We start from the raw sequence: 16,738 nt of genomic DNA on the forward strand, positions 1-16,738 counted from the left end.
CCGTTCGCTCCTTTTATCTCATCACCCATGTGATCGCCTCGTATGATACAGGACCGCGGACTGCTCTGAAGAATGGAGGGATTTTGTAAAACAGTCTCAGGACAGCTGCGAGGATAATAAAGTGCACATCACATGAATCATTCCTGATTCATCCACAGCACACACGACGACCTTTTCACAGTTAGCAGACCTCGTTTTCTCATCTCTGGAAGTTAAAGCAGAGAAGCTGAGGGAGACGTTTGGAAAGAGTTTAGGATAGAATAGAATAGAATTCAACTTTATTGTCATTGCACATGCACAGGTACAGGGCAACGAAATGCAGTTTGCATCCATCCAGAAGTGCTTTAGTGATATAGCTATAGATTTAGGATTTTAGTCTAAAGATCGATGGATCGAAGCTCAATAGTTATCAACAGTGTTGGTCAAGTTACTTGAAAAAAGTAATCAGTAACTAATTACTGATTACCTCCCCCAAAAAGTAATCCAGTTACTTTACTGATTACTTATTTTCAAAAGTAATTAGTTACTAAGTTACTTAGTTACTTTTTAAAAACACGATTTACAACCTGAATAGGTGATAAAGTGATAGATCTTTCAGCCCAATTCTACTTTTTCTACATAATCCATCATACAAAATGTAATCAAATGGAAAAGTCTCTTTTTTTAACTTGTTTTATTAGTTTTAATCTTTTAACTTTATGCATCAAGCAAAAATTTAATTATATGCAACATTCTCTGACTGGAAGAAATTAGTTTAACATTTAAACCTATTTTCTGCACATTCCAGCTCATAAAATAAAATATTTTTTGTGTTTACACTCAGTCTTTCAAATAGATGCAAGTAAAACACAGCAGAAAATAAATAAAGTCAAAGACTCAGCGGTCCTGTTGCTCTATTTTCACCTGTAAAGCAGGAGTTGGGTAGGCGGAGGTTTACCCTGGTGCAGGTGTGCCGCGGTCAGTGGAAGAATCCGTGAGTTTCTCTGTGAGTTTCCCATTACGTCGTAGCTACTCGGTGCTTGTTGGAAGTTTAGGGGTTTTTTCGCTGTAAAAAGACGTTTTCTTCCCACGCACAGCGGACACTAATGTTTTTGTCACTTTTTATGGAATCAAACTCAAAGTAAGGTCAGTACTTCCACGCTTTAAACGCTGCACGCTCATACTCTCTCTGCACTCAATATGTGATCCATTGTTGATCTGCACACAGCTGTTGTCACGAACGTCGCACTCGCTTACGTCACTGTCATGAGACATTCTCGCAAAAAAACACGGTTTTAGTAACGCAGTAACGCAGCGTTCCTACGGGAAACTAACGGTAATCTAATTACCGTTTTTGCAATAGTAATCCCTTACTTTACTCGTTACTTGAAAAAAGTAATGGGATTACAGTAACGCTACTGCCCATCTCTGGTTATCAACATGAACACGCTGTGATATCGCTGATGTAGGTCGTTTTGAAACCATAGTGATCAGTCAATGAAACCAGACAGAAATGGTTAATCCACTGAAATATACTCAGAATCATTATGCTAATAATGATGCAAAGGAAAATACCATAAAGCGCTAAAACAGCTGTGCTCACCTTCATGGTTACAGTCACACAGACTGATCCTGCAGCCATGTTATGCATGCAATAACATTAAAATCGATTCTAACTACAAAACGATTTAAAACCAATTTCCCGTCTCCAGAGGTGTAAAACTCAAGCATGAATCCTTGGATTCATGCTTGAGTCAGTCCCTAAAGACCTCCAACTTTAACAAAGAAATCGACAAACTTACAGCCTGGTACAAAAAGCCAGCTTGCAGCTCCATGACAACTCTGTGGGGTTTACTTTAAAGCAGGGGTGGGGAACTCCAGGCCTCGTCCTGCAGGTTTCAGATCGCACCCTGGGTCAACACACCTGAATCACATGATTAGTTCATTACCAGGCCTCTGGAGAACTTCAGGACATGTTGAGGAGGTCATTTACCCATTTTATCAGGACACATCTAAAACCTGCAGGACACCGGCCGTCGAGGCCTGGAGTTCCCCACCCCTGCTTTAAAGGCTTCGAAGGCTTAAAAGTATGTGTGATTAAGAGCTTGACCACTTCGAATGAGGCTGGTGCTTACGCAGTTGGCTGTGACCTCTAGCTGTGTTCTTGGTTTCAGCTAAGCGTCTTGTGTTTTTTAAGACCTCTTTTAATGTAATAATATAACACATAATACAGCTGCTGTGTGGTTAACTGTTAACAACCTGTGTAAAAACTGAGTGCTGCAGTTTTTCTCTGCGAATGAACCTTTAATAGCAATAACTGGAAACTGTGTGATGTGCTCACATGTACTTTCTGAGCTAGCTAGAGCTAGCTTAGCACAGTCCACCCTCATGTCCAAATATGGTCACTTTTGGCTCAAACATGGAGGAAAATGTAAAGCAAATGAATGACTAACTCAGTGCTTATGAAAAGGCTCAAACTCAGAGCTGACAGTAATGATGTTACATATAAAGTACAGGTTGACTGTCATGCCTTTAACTGTTAAACTGCGATAAGTGTTTTCACCTCAAAGATTAAAGTCATAGACCTGTGTGTGTGTGTGTGTGTGTGTGTGTGTGTGTGTGTGTGTGTGTGTGTGTGTGTGTGCCAGGTGTGACAGCAGCAGGTGTAGATAAAGCACGTTACTGGCCTTCTGTTTCTAATCCCCTGCTGAATACAGCCTGCTCTGTCTGTCCTACACACACACACACACACACACACACACACACACACACACACACACACACACACACACACACACCTGCTAAAGCAACAGAAGTATAATAGCAGGGTACTCTTCTACTGTATGACCACTCTCTCTTCTTCTGCCTTTCCACCCTGTAATTATAAAGACTGCAAAACAACACGCGACACACACACACACACACACACACACACACACACACACACACACACACACACACACACACACACACACACACACACACACACCTGCTAAAGCAACAGAAGTATAATAGCAGGGTACTCTTCTACTGTATGACCACTCTCTCTTCTTCTGCCTTTCCACCCTGTAATTATAAAGACTGCAAAACAACACGCGACACACACACACACACACACACACACACACACACACTCACACACACACACACTCACACTCACACACACACACACACACACACACACACACACACTCACTCACACACACACACACACACACACACACACTCACACACACACACACACACACACACACACACACACACACACACTCACTCACACACACACACACACACACACACACACACACACACACACTCACACACACTCACACGCGCGCCACATGACAAACAGTAACTGCCAGGTCATCTTGGATGATGTCAAATAGGACTTTGAGCTTCCATCTAAATGATCTGAGACATATGTGAGAGGAAGGTGAAGACAAACAAACACGAACCCACGAAGAAGAAACTTTTCTCTATGTGCAAACTGATTCACAGGCCTCACTTTTCAGTTTTCACAGAGCGAAAATGTTGAAACTTTTTTCAGGTCATATCTTTGTATTGCAAAACAATTGTTCCTGGCAGTTGGTGCCTCTATTGTGAGTGACTTGGCCCTGCCCCAGTCTGAATCTCTAACTGCCCGGAGACACATAATGTGCATCATTGCTATGCAAAGTCCTTTCTGTGTGCACCAGAGGGCCAGAAACTGTGGCATGTTCCTATGGCTTTCATGGAAATATCATGCAAATCCTTCCACATGCTGGAGATGCACTTACAAACAAGAGAGAGCACGAGCTCGTACTAAATATTTTTCCAAAGACTCACACGTGCTGACACGCACCAGCACATTTTGCATTGCCAAATATTCTGCAGACACAGTTTACCTGATATGATTGCAGATTTCCAAAGCATTGTGTTTGTGTTTTTTTTTCAGTCCAGCAACTGAAGAGAAGCTGCAGGACATCAGAGGAGGTCCAAAGCCAGAAACCCTGGAGATGAAGGTTACGTCCCGTGTCATGTGACCTGGAGAAAGTCTGCTTTACTCAGCTACTGGAGCAGGAATCAAATCATGTGTGTTTTTTGTATCTCGCTATTCTCATTACATTATTATTTTCATCATGCTTGATTTTGTCAACACGGTTGACAGCCGTGTGGAGGATGGGGAGGTGGGGGCGGAGCTTAATGTCCAAACAAGAAAATGATTTATATCTGATCAGGCAAAGAAAAAAACTTCGCAGCAAAGCAGCAACATTTTCCAAATAGCAACAGGTTGCCATGTTTACTGTGATGCAGGAAAACAGATGCATCTTGTAGGTTTGAAATAATGATGTTGCAGACATCGCTTTGTGTTTGGCACGTCGTTCTCTTGTGGAGAAACGCGCTGTTGCCGCTACACCGATCCACAAACTGCAGCTGATCCTGTTCATCAGGTTTGAAGCAGCTCAGCCAACATCAGCGTGTTTCAAAGCTCAGCTTCCAATCTGTGCTCATCCAGCATCTTCTCAGTATTTAGCAGTTTCCCTTTTCCCATGTAGACTTACATGCAAACCAAAGGTGATGGAGACCAAAGTGTAGTAAGTTAATGGGGAAACAGTGTAGTTCACATCACAACGTGCTGTGAGTTTTCTACACATATCCCTTTAAACCATTTTAAAGGTTTTCTGTGAGCTTGGGTGTGAAGCTAAAGCAAACACACGAAAAGCCTTTAGTTAGTTAATGCGTCTTTTACGAGGATGGTGGTTCAACACTGCTCACTAAATTTCTGTGCTGGCTCACACTTTAACTGTTGTTGATGCTGAGATTTCTGAAAAACCAGCTGTATTTGTCAATGTTAGGAAGGCTTAGGGCGCTGCGATGACGGCAACAAAAGAGCACATTCTCCTTTGTCCTCGTTCTGAACGTGAATTATGAATGAATGAAATGAGCAGAAGTGAATTCTTTCCTTGATGTGCTTTCAGGGCACGTGAAATGCTGCCAGTGCACCCGCTGACCACATTTTGAGAACCCTAAGCTTAAAAAAAGAAGAATAACTCAGAGGTACAAAGTACACATAAAACTGCATAACGTATAAAACATTTCCACTCAGAACACTGGCTGTCCTTCTTTAGAGGCAGGAAAACAATAAAAACAGCAACGGGAACGAGAAAAGTGTGCGATCGCGTCAGGACATCTGAGGCTCACAGGGACAGAAACACACAGGTGAACTGTTGCACATACTTTGTTCCAGCTCAGCACACGTTTACTGGAAGAGAAGGACTAAGAGCAGAGGAATGGGACTGACACACTCGTGCTGGATTCCTCACCAGAGTGAGCTCGCGCTCTGTTCAAGCCCGAGTCCAGAAAGAGAGCTCCATTCAAACACAAAGACACGATGTGAACATGCAGCACGGGGACGCGCACAAAGAGCATGCAAACAGAGGACACTAGACAGAACAGTGCATTGTGGGAGTGGGTGTGGTCATTGATCTGAGCCCTTGAGCAGGAAACATGATACTCTGTGGGAGGAGAAGCACATGGATGTGTGTGTGTGTGGATGTGTGGATGTGTGTGTGGATGTGTGTGTGGATGTGTGGATGTGTGTGTGGATGTGTGTGTGGATGTGTGTCTCTGTGGGGCTCAGATCAAAGTTTACTTTAACTTATTTCAATCAAACAACCTTCATTAAAATGAACGGAAAAGCCACTCGGGCTGTCTGAGAAGTAACACACACACACACACACACACACACACACACACACACACACACACACACACACACACAGGCTTGGATGAAGAGAAGCAGTAGCAGAGGGAACCAATTAGTGGTCTGGCTTTGATGATGTCACTGACAAGTCACGCACCGATGGCACAGCTTCCGTTCAGAGGGAAACATAACACCGCACACCGCGCACGCACACATGCACGCACACTTGATGCTGCTGTGACAGAGTCCTGGAGGCTTAAAGCCGATGAATAAATTAGAGGGCAGCAGAGGCGTCAGATAAGAAATGATTTGCGAGGGCTTGTGTGTGTCAGAGAGATCGCTGCCATCTGGAAGAACTTTTTCACCATCTTTGAAAACAACTCTGAGGTTGGAGCACAAAGCAGACAAACACACTGAAATGCACATTTAGGTTCACAGCTGGCGTCTTCTCACATTGATCAAAGAAGCCAAAGCACTTTGCATCCATCACAGTGTACAGTGTAATTCTGACATTGACTTCATTTGAAATGTCCACTTTCTGCAGCAGCTGATTTGCACCACTGTTGTGTATCTAACCTAAAAAGAGCGACATTTCTAGAGTGACTATGATTGCGAACATTCTTCTTCTGAAAGCTGTCGATGACTCAAAAGTTGTCCGTTTACTCTTGGCGTGGAGCTGTGACGGTGCAATAACATACATCAACAGCTGTGTCCATATTTGCCATATTTTCTATTCACTCCTATCGATCTGGAACAACTTTTATCTGCAGGCACAATAATAGTATCTAATCATTTGGCACGGAGAGGCACCAACAAAGAGAAAGTAAGGCCCACTGGGTGTGCGACATATTTGTGGTGTGAATTAATATAAAAAGTGGAGTTAATTGCCATCAGTTGTGCTGTCATGACAAACGGTAAGTTATCACCTGACGATCCTTTAAAGTTTTTTGGGTTGCAAGCTCGACGACTTTGCAGATCTGATTACTTCTCACAGCAGAAGAAAAAGTGTCAGTGCAGGCTCGTCGTACCGGATCAAAGTCAGAACACTTAACAGAGACGGAGCCTCAGCGCTGAAAACCATCACACAGCATTCACACAACTAGACCTTTACAGTTCATACACGTATGACTGAAAATGGCCTGGTTCATGAACAGGTTTTCAGTTAGTTTTTCTGCGTCTTCACACGCAAAAAATCCACTCTATTAGGCACACCCGTTCAACTTCTGCTTAATGCTAATATTTAATCAGCCGCTCACATGGCAGCAGATCAATGCATTTAGGCGCGTAGACATGCTCAGGACATCCTGCAAAAGAGCATCCGAATGTATCACAATAAAAAGTAAAGAAAGGAGAAAGTATTCAGTGAGCAGCAGCTTTGGCAAAAGTACCTTACTGATGCTGAGGTCAGGAGGAGAAGGCAACTGCAACTAGAAAAATTTGCATTTCCTGCAAAAATGCTGTGTGGATGCCTTAATGCTGAAGTTGCCTGCTGAAAAAGCTGAAAAAGTTGAAAACTTGCAAAAACTTGTATGGCGGTGAAGAAGCAGAAAATTGTTGCTGAAAAAAAAAAAATGTTGCCATGAGCAGGATTCGAACCTGGCCCTCCTGGTCTCAAGGCAGCTACTCATCTCACTGAGCCAAGCTTATTCTCACAAAGAAGAGATGGAGAGACTGACAATTCTGCTGAAATGAGCAGAAGCGGCTGAGAATTGTGCTGATAAGAGGTGAAAAGGCTGAAAACTTTGCAGAAAAGAGGTGAATCAGCAGAATTTCTGCTCAAAAGAGTTTTTTTCTGAAAACAGCTGAAAATAAATTGGTGAAAAAGCTGAAATTTGTGTTGAAAAGAGTTAAAAAAGTTAAACTGTTAACTGAAAGAAATATTGCCATAAGCGGGATTTGAACCCGGGCCTCCCAGTCTGAGAACAGCTGCTCATCTCAATGAGCTAAAACACCAGTCAACCCAGTGAGGAAAATCAGTGACCCCACTTATAATGCGGAAGAAATGGACAAAAAATATTGCAAAAAAAAAATTCAATATCTCAAAAAGTATAGAAGTTATGAGCACCAAAAGTCATTGTACCCATTAGCAGAAACAGCAGAATTTTTAAAAGTTTGAACGGTGAAAATTGGCTGAAAACTGAGGGAGTAGTTAAGTGCCAAAAAACATACGGAAGCAACTAGATTATAGTGGAATAAAGAATAAAGAGAAACAGGAACTCAATAGTGTGGATGCCTTTGAGGGCATCCACACTATTAAACCTCTTGTAACAACCAAGAAGAGCATCTCTGAATAACAATACACCAAACCCTCACACAGATGTACTACAGCAGCAGAAAGCCACAACACTGGTGACACTGCTGACAACAAGTGGACTGCACAATCATCACATCTCAATCCAAAAGAGCACCTTTACTTTAGCACCTTGGGTCCGAACAAGTACAGCAACCCAACGGTGTTATGGCCTCTTCACCTCGATTCTTTTGGGTCAATGAAAAAGGCGGTGTCTCGAGCTGTCCTGTTAAAAGCTGCAGAGTAGAGGAGTAGAGGAGGAGGATGGGAATGTGGCGAGAAAGGCAGATATCCATTTTAGAAACGTGGTTACTCCCACGAAAGAATCAACGAAGGGGAAAAGCGATTTTTGAGGACTTTCATGAACAAAAAAATGACTTAACAAGCATCTAACAAATCACATATTTATGTGAATAACGATAAAGGTAATGTGCTTAAACACGATGTACTACTCTGATTACAGAAGAAAGCACCACTCAGTATTTGAAACTTAAATAATAGTGTAGTTGTTTTGTCGTTAATCAGCCAACATTTATTTAGAAATGGGTTTAATTTTCAGGTCACACCTGCCTCTGAACAAGGCACGGCTGACCCAGATAGACCAATCCAACGCTGAGCGCGACGCAAAGTCAAACCGAAACATAGTGACCGGGGAAGTTTTGACATTTTAAATGCTCCAAAACTCTAAAATAAGAACCGTGCTGTAGTCTGTTTCAGACGAAGCTGCTGCCGGCGCTACAGTTCCTGTTCAGAGGCTTGCTAGCAACTTAGCAGCTAACACTAAAATTAACCTCCTCCACAGCTGGCTCCCATTAGCCTGCAGCAAAACAGAGAGCCTGTAACTTCTACACTCCCTGCCTCTCTCCCTCTTTCTTACACACACACACCATATGCTCAGTCGCCAAGTTTAACCTGGCTGTGCCACTCTTTTGGTTTGGCACCATCGGTGTTTGGAAACGAAGGCGGGAAAAGGGGAGAAATGGAGGGGTAGAGCAATGAAGTGAGGATGAGAGTGAGTAAAGGAGTGGGGGATGAAGCCCACAGCGTGGGAGTGAGGATATGTGCAAAACATACCGGGAGTGGACGGAGGGTTGGGTGGACCCATTTTCTTTACCATTTATCTAACTTAGGGACCCAAAGGATCTGGATCTAAGTCCAGCTGGCAGAGTGAAAAAAGGAGATGCAGTATGGATGTTGGCATAAAATCAAAAGAATAACGAACAGAGAAAGGATCAGGAGAACTACAAGAACGATAACCCCATTTATATCTAAAGTTACCCTGTGCTGTAATTTCATTTTGAAAAGTTTTCGCCTGCACCAATTGTTTTGCAAGCAGTTAAAACCCCCAACGATCCCCAAGCATCGGGTTTCTCTGTGTGGGTTAGCCGTGACAGTAATTAAGAGAAGAAGTTGCAACGTACACGAGATCTCTGGCCTGGCCTGACAGTCATCTTCTGCAGGAAGGTCCAGTGGGATAGCGAGGCAGGCTGTGAGTGTGTGTTTGTGTGTTTGTGTGCGTGAAACTAAAGACGGGATACTGGTGGAGTAACGCTGCAGAAACTGTACACCGAGTGCACGAACAAAGGTTCTGCACTGATACGGCAGAGTGGAATTGTTTGCGCTCGGGAAACCACGCCCTCCTGTATTTTTTAATGGAAATGAATCTTACATCAAAGAAAAGACCGAAATCGTTCTGTCTTTTGTTGGAGAAGCATGAAAGGAGCCGGACAGCGAGCAGAAGGACTCGTTTGTGTTTCAGTTTAAAACATGAATATGGAGTCAAACGCCACGCTGTCAGCACGAGCGTCAGCACGAGCGTCAGCATTGTTCGTCTCACGAGGGAGACACAGAAAGCGAGGCCTCGACTTTGGTGCTACGAAACAACTGTTGAGCTGCTTTACATTGACAAGTGCTGGCCTCATTAAAACTTCATAGATCTGTGAGCACCATTAAGGTGACAGAGAAGAGGAGAGTCTTACACGCAAACTGTGCCTCGGCCGTATACGCATGCATCCTTTTGTCTGACACTAAACACAAAGTCTGCAAAATGCTAATCACCCATTAACACGAGTGCATGCACACACACACACACGAGTTCCCAACGTCAGGGCACTTGAGCTAAATAATTAACAGTGTGAGATTAGCCCGTCAGCCTCAGGGCACGGAGGTCCATCGATTCCCCAGAATGCATTTTTAATGAGCCGCCAGCCGGCATTCATTTCAGCTGGCCAGTGTCCGTGGAGGGTCTTCTGACACACGCACACACACAACCATAGGAAGAGTCCAGGCTTGGCGCCAGGGGACACAATTAACATACACATAAACAGGGCAGCGCCAGTTTCCCGAGCAGTGGATATTACTTTGGAAACAGCAGCAAACTAACATCTTCTGAGCTCTCTAAGTTGTTTAACTTCTTTGAAGTTAGAAGAGGCTCAGGCCTCAAACAAGGTTTTCATCAATTTGCTGTCGTGAGAGACGAAGCTCGGCAGCGATTTCACCTCTGAGAACAAGATCCTGTTCACAGCGTCACAATCAGCCCACGCTGGTTTAAAAGCTTATCTTTGCAAAAAAGACAAAATGCGTCCACACGCTCATTGATCCTTCAAGTCCATCGTGGGCACCTGTACGACCCCTGACACCCAAATCAGTGTTTTTTCTGTCAGCTGTTTTTGGCTAAAAGTTGAAGTCAAATGTGTCCTGATACACGTCTACTCAGAAATTCACATGAGGCTTTTTTTGGTCTTTGGTGTCATTTTCATTTCTTGAATAAAAGCGGAACAGAAAGCAAAGGGGCAGACGCCATTTCTCTATTTTTTTTGTTAAAAGTTTCACAATGTCAACGTCATATGAATCAAGCACACATGACTAAACATCTGTTTTCAAACCTGTGGAGGTTTTGCTGTTTGCGTGATTAAAGGTGCAAACAGTGTGTCTCGCTGCTTGACACTGACTGCTGCCCTTCACACTACAAAATGAAAGAAATGTGTTTGCTGGAGCTGGTGCATCTTTCACTCATCCTACCCTTCCCGACTCCCTTTCGAAGTCGACGTATTCCCTCGTAGGAACCTGCCTCTGATCTCCGTGCAGGTTGGCTGGGAAGAACTGGAGAGAGAGGTTGGTACCTGTCGCTACGAAGGCCTGTGGAGAAATGGAAAATGCACAATTGAGTCGGTCAGAGGTGAAACGAGATCATTTGAAATGTGCATGAAGTTTTGAAAACAGATCTCAACACATAACTTTTTAGACAACTGGTGTTTTGACTTCAAAATGCTCATTTTCATTTAGCTTCTGAGAAAAATAACAATATATTTTATGCAGGACTTTGGTACCACAGGTCTTCACTATCCAGCGGGTGAAGTTATGGTGATGCTGTTACTGCTGTCACACATGAACACAGCTTTAGCATCAGTGTACATGCCAGTACAGCACAACTGTCAAAATTCTGTATTAGGAAGCCAGTGACGTCCAAGCAAAGAGAGGAGCTGAAGGCCCGTTTGGGACGGCTGCATTTACACTTCCACTTTTCCTTTTCTGTCACTGTTTGGTTAGATAGGCAAAAAGAAAAAAACCTACTTGGGTTGGTTCAATAATTCAAACATGGACTTTCATGTGTTACATGCTACAAGACAAACTAACTGAGTTACATTTAACAGTGTCGCTTGCTCTTTATTTGTTTTGTGACTTTTATTGAACTTTATCAGGCTGCACATTAAAAAATAATCCTAAAAGGGTGTAAAGAGGGCTAATATTGACCTCAGAGTGATAAGTGATAATAAGGGGATATTGCACAGCTGTGGCTCTGGATGAGCATTTTTATCTACTCGACCTTACTGTTATATCTCAGCTTGGGCCTTGAAACTGGATAACAAACCAGAAGCTGGCATTTAGAAGTTCAGTGGCATTATTGTAATTAATCAATGTTAATGGCCTTTTTCTTAAAATGTCCAGAAATGAGAAGAATCCCAGCACATTCAGCAGGAAACCTGAAATGCTGAAAATAAGTGACAAATGTTAAAGTTCGATGCATCAAAGCCCCCTCCTCCTCTTTCCCTTTTGCCTTTCTGAGTTTCTTCGTGGTCTAACCGCTCTCCTCTCAGAACAAAAGCTCCAACTGAAACAGCGGCCTGCTCTCCTCACAAACATATAATCACACCAGGCTCTAGTGTTTCTTCTGTTCGGATTTCTGTAAAACAGCTTCTCGCTCTAATGGGATGTGCTCCGCTCGGAATATGCGCACGTACCTCCACACAAACGCACAGAAGCACAAATGAAATGAAAATCAATAAAATGCATTTCTCCGTTGCAGTCAGAAAGCAACGAATAACAGAGAGGCAGAAAATTAGGTTAGAAAATGTCGTTTTTATAATGCGAATCTGTGCGTGTGCGCCCACTGTCTTTGTGTGTCCGTGTGATGTGTTGCGTTTGCTGAGACAGATCAATACTAAGGGCATTAGTGATGCGACTGAAACTGGAAGCATATGAATTATGCACCCTTTCAAATCTGTCCCTCATCAGAGAGGGAGCAAAAACTGAATGAAAGAGAAGAAGGACAGAACGACGCGGAGGGGAGCAGAGAACACCCGAGTCATCATTTCTGCTGTATTTGAAGTATTGGATTACAACCATCTGATACTAATTTGCTGCCTACTACTGCAGGAGAGAAAAAAGAGGGAAGGGGAGGCAAAAAGAGAGATGGAGGGAAACGGAGACAAAGGAGCAGAAAAGAAGACAGAAGTGGAGGAGAGGAGACAAGAAACTGAGGCAAAGGTGGAGGAGGACATGAAGTGAGATGAAGAGAAGTATGAGGAGCAAAGAAAATGAAGTCAAAGGAGATGAACATCCAGAGAGACAGAGAGAGCAGCGCAGCAGGAAAATCGATAGTAGTTTAGAAAAGGACTCATCTCTAATGAGCTGAGCTGAAGATCATTTACTTTGAATTATTGTCCCATTCATCAGATCAATCCTGAACATTTTAGAATGGCCCTGCGATTAGAGCCACGCATCAGTGTGTGTGCCTCATTTCATTTCTCGTGATACGTACGTGTCTAACAAAATGCCGAGGCACAGAAATGAGTAGGATTTTTTAAACGAGATAAATGCCTGTTTCTTTAAAAGCCATTGAACTCTAAAGACTTTCTGCACATCTGATTTTACTTTCAAATAATAATGAAAACAAAACCACTAAAACTTTGTCTTTGATTTTTTCATGTCAAGTAAAATGAATTCTACAGTTAGCCCGTGAGTTACGTGTTTGTTCTGGAAATCTATTTATTTAAAGTCCCAGAGATTTAAAAGTCTTTGCTTGGAAAAAGGTCTGATGTCATTTTTTCCCAATCGTTTTTAAAAGTTAATAATCGACTGACTGCGCCAGAGCTGACACACGTCAGCTTTTATTAAAAGCTACACGTTAACGTGTTGTGACGTCGCTACACACACATCCCAATCCGTTGGAGGTCAAACTTTAAAATCCAGAAGTATTAAAAAGACTTTGTCTCGTCCATAAAAGGCCAACCTCGACAGCACATTGTGTCTAATAGTTGTTCACGCTCACCGTTAAAATAGCAGGAGGTCTTTAGCGGCGTCAGGCCGATAGATAAATCAGAGGCATGATGTCACAGCTGCCGTCAAACCATTAAAACCGTGGCCATCAATTCTCACGGCAGAAGAGGCTTATAAATACAGTGCGGACAGACAGACAGACGCAACGCGGCCCACTAAAAGATGGTAAAACTAGATGGCCTGCACCCTCCAGGCTCACCGCCGCTGCCCGATGATGACAGCGTGTTTGTGAAAAATACCACGAGGATGACTAAGACGGCAGAAGTTGCTCTGTGTTTGCGCCAGCAGCCCGAAGGCTTTCTCGTCTGACCTCACCTTTTATTGGAGGCGTGATATAGAAAGTTTGAAACAGACGTGGCTAATCGCCTCATTAGAATATTAATGTGTCCAGACTTGCTTTGACGCGGTAAAGTGCTGATCGCAAACACTGCGCCCTGTGTGTTTGAAAGGAAACAAAAGCGGGTCACGTGGGTTTGTTTGCGCTTACTGTAAGGAGAAAGCTTTGTCGTGTTTCCACAGAAGTGAAGACAGTAAAATATGCAGATACGTTTCTGTTACACTGTTGCTTTGTGTGACTGTTAAAGTTCGACACTGAGCAACTTCTACGCTGCACTTTGGAGTTCACAGATTCATCTCCCACTCAGAGCTGTTTTAAAGCCTTCACACAACACAGCAACATTAAATGCTGCTCACACTGTTTGGGTACAACAAAGAGAGCGCACTGCTGTCCCCCGGAGAATACTGCAGTTTTACCTGCATTGCACTATAATTGACATTGTGATCCTGTGACAGTGAGCTCGTGTGAGGAGGCATCCATTTCAAACTGGACGTTTGACTGGATGCACTGGAAGAGCGCAGCGAGGCGGGGGAACGGGTAAATGGCAGAGCCAGCTCACTGTTACCTCCTGCTGCCGCAGCTCCCCACAGGCTGCTCCTCCGTAAGTGAAAATAAAGAAAAAACTTTTACATAAATCAGTGTGACGCAGGCGACAGCAGAGCACGGGACCGCCCAGCACAACTGAGTATCTAAACTAAAATAGTAATCTAATTACCAGGTATTAATCAGTTACATGATTATTGAAAAAATGAGTGAATACTCTTTTGTATCGTTACTGTCGTCTGGATCCTGTGTACAACAACATTAGACAAGCAAGGTGAGGTTTAGCTTAAGTGGCAGCTTTCAGGCCCCAAATCGCGCCTCCTGCACAGCGTTCGTTGGAACCGTGAAGCCTGCGTGATAACATGCGACGACTGCAGCTGCAGAACACAGAGGAAAGAAGCCCGCGAGTGAAGTAAAGTCTGGTGGGTCTGCATGTCTGATAACAGGTCTACTTCCTGGTGCAGGGACGCATCAAAATATCCGCACACGCACAAAGCCAGTTTAACAATAAGCTTTCATAGTGTCACGTATTAGTGCCGCGATCGTGTCTTTGTAATTTCATATATACTAGTGCCATTCACAACAGCGCGAATAAGACACAGCATCCAGCCACTGTACATCATATCCACATCAGTGTGCTTGTTATAGAAATGAAAAGTTTCTGGTGCACTTTTCCCACTGTTTGTGTCACATTATGGGTACACAGGACTGCCCTCCCATCCAGTTATTTTCTATAAGGAGTAAAAATGTTTGTTTTGCTCACCACTTCTGAGCGTCCATCTCTGCAGGCGTTCTGGAAACGAGCTTGTCTCTCCTCGTGGGGCCGGTCTCTGAAGCCAGTGTATTTAATCTACAGAGAAAAGAACACATACATGTTCATAAAGCTGAATTTGATTTGGCATCTGCACTGAATGGGACTGATTGATATTCAGTAAGCTGCAATTTGAAGATAAGCGACAGGAATTTAGATTTTTGATGTCAGAAACAGATCCTTCTTTCTACTCTGGGGTTTGTACCTTTAACAAAAAAACAAAAAATACATAATTTTTTTTTGTTCATCCAGGATTAATACCACAAATAAATCCATAACGACATAAAGGGAAAGAGCAAAATAACAAAGAGTAACAATGTCGAAGCAACTGATAACAAAGCCTCTCTGTGCGCTACCAGTTTTTATTAGTTTTACCCAACAGTGTGAAGTTTGTTACAGCACGCTTCTCTCCTCTAACGAGCCTCCTTTCTCTCTTTATTTCCGCCGAGTGTAGAAGCGCAGCAGACTCACCTCACACTCCCTGCTCAACTTGCGGAAAAACTCCTCATTCTCAAACTTGCTCCTCTGGTCCGGGACTACCCGCGGCATCTTCACCAACACTTTGCGGCCACTTCAGATTCGCCTCTTTTTCTTTTTTTGGTAATTATCCCGCAGCGCAGAGTACAAGTTAAAGAGTGTGCTGCAGTCCGTCCCTCACTCAGTCTCTCTTTCACTCACTTCTCTTCCGCGTCTCTCTCTCTCGCTCTCTCTCTCTGTGTTTTTTTCCTTCCCTGTGTGGAGCAATGTGCTCTGTGCTGTTGATCTCTGTGATTGTGACTGCTGCTGACACACTGATGATCTGCCTCTGCCTGCGGCTCCTGCGCGCTCCGGGTCGCCTCTAGCTCCAAATGGCTCTTATTAAGTGACCCACAGCGACAGATAAAGCTCAGTTTGACCGTGTAGCTCTCCCTCCCTCCCTCTCCCGACGAGCGTCTGATCTCAAGCAAGTGGCAACAAATGAGCGCGTCTCAAGTCTACCTGTAACTTTCAAGTGCTTCTTCTCAGTGGGCCTACCGACTACCCGTGGGTCAAGAGGGATTTTTGGGATACAGATAACCTTAAAGCACCAAACAAAGGCGCTTAAGTCTGTAAAGTTGCTATTAGAATAAATGCAGGGATGCCAGGGAACAAAGCTGTTTTATGCTCTGGCAGCACAGGAAATATTTGTCTGGTGTGTAGCATAATTTGCATTTTCATTCATGTATCAGCATGATTTAGCAAAAGGTCAAAATGCTTCCAAAATGCAGTATGCCCGGAGTTAAAATGAATTTTAAAAAAGGAAATAGCTACAATTCATCACTAACAGCCTGCAGTATCATTGTGGAAGTCGGGAGTACAAGCAGCCGTTTGTTACAGTCCTTCCTTCAGTTTCTCATAAAATAACAGAGCTCTTGTTTTCTCTTTCTCTCCTTTTTTCCTTCGTGGTAACGCTTTGGCAGGTCGTTAGCGCCGCTGTCAAAGGTCACATTTACGACAGTTTAGAAAGTACTTGAAGGCATCAACAGTCTACTTCCTGGCTCCGTCGAGTCGCTCTTG

The 16,738-nt window shown here is 43.5% G+C and overlaps 1 protein-coding gene across 4 annotated transcripts in view; it reads right to left on the bottom strand.

The window, feature by feature from the left end:
* The window catches only part of cbfb (core-binding factor subunit beta), a 31,297-nt gene extending 15,197 nt beyond the window's left edge, over positions 1–16,100 (bottom strand). For 2 of the 4 annotated variants that reach the window (XM_004569163.5, XM_004569162.5), the window contains exons 1-3: positions 15,674–16,100; positions 15,155–15,241; positions 10,974–11,090 (exon numbers count right to left, since the gene is read on the bottom strand). In XM_004569163.5, the coding sequence (XP_004569220.1) occupies positions 10,974–11,090; positions 15,155–15,241; positions 15,674–15,751 (282 nt within the window). In that variant the 5' untranslated portion in view covers positions 15,752–16,100. The remainder of the gene's footprint in view (positions 1–10,973; positions 11,091–15,154; positions 15,242–15,673) is intronic. The other 2 variants (XM_004569165.5, XM_004569164.5) reach the window with 1 other exon arrangement.
* Between the last annotated feature and the right edge of the window lie 638 nt (positions 16,101–16,738).

Source organism: Maylandia zebra, linkage group LG7 (assembly GCF_041146795.1).
Source record: "Maylandia zebra isolate NMK-2024a linkage group LG7, Mzebra_GT3a, whole genome shotgun sequence".
NCBI classification, from domain to species: Eukaryota; Metazoa; Chordata; class Actinopteri; order Cichliformes; family Cichlidae; genus Maylandia; species Maylandia zebra.